The sequence below is a fragment of the Penaeus monodon genome, chromosome 15 (assembly GCF_015228065.2).
Source record: "Penaeus monodon isolate SGIC_2016 chromosome 15, NSTDA_Pmon_1, whole genome shotgun sequence".
In the NCBI taxonomy this organism is placed as follows: Eukaryota; Metazoa; Arthropoda; class Malacostraca; order Decapoda; family Penaeidae; genus Penaeus; species Penaeus monodon.
In genome coordinates, this window is record NC_051400.1 from 25,188,988 (window position 1) to 25,189,333 (window position 346).

Here is a 346-nt window from a genome sequence, read left to right on the forward strand (position 1 = left end):
AAATATCAAAACTGGGGTTACGTCACTCAAAACCATTTCGATTTAAAAGGACCATCTTTATTAGACATAAACGGTACCTAAGGCAAGCCTGGACAAAAATGGCTTCCAACTGTCATCAATCGATTTGTTCTCGAGCGAGCGAACCCGTCGGAACTCGTCGTTATATATATTTTTTGTTCCCCAGCGAGGCCATCGGTCGGCATGGATCGGCCCTGAGGTCGATGGGATTCCCTGGGGGCTGGCGGAGGCGCTGCAGAAGACTCAGACGAAGGAGGGGTGGCGGTTCATGGTGGCGACCAGCCTGAGGACGGTCTCGAATTCCCGCGAGTCGATCAGCCCGTCTTCT

At 52.3% G+C, this 346-nt stretch overlaps 1 protein-coding gene across 1 annotated transcript in view; it reads right to left on the reverse strand.

Annotated features, from left to right (window-relative positions):
- Positions 1-77: 77 nt before the first annotated feature.
- LOC119582138 overlaps positions 78-346 on the reverse strand; it is a gene marked incomplete in the record, with an annotated part of 2,432 nt that continues 2,163 nt past the window's right edge. Inside the window, 1 exon segment of the mRNA XM_037930376.1 lies at positions 78-344. Coding sequence (XP_037786304.1) covers positions 262-344 — 83 coding nt within the window.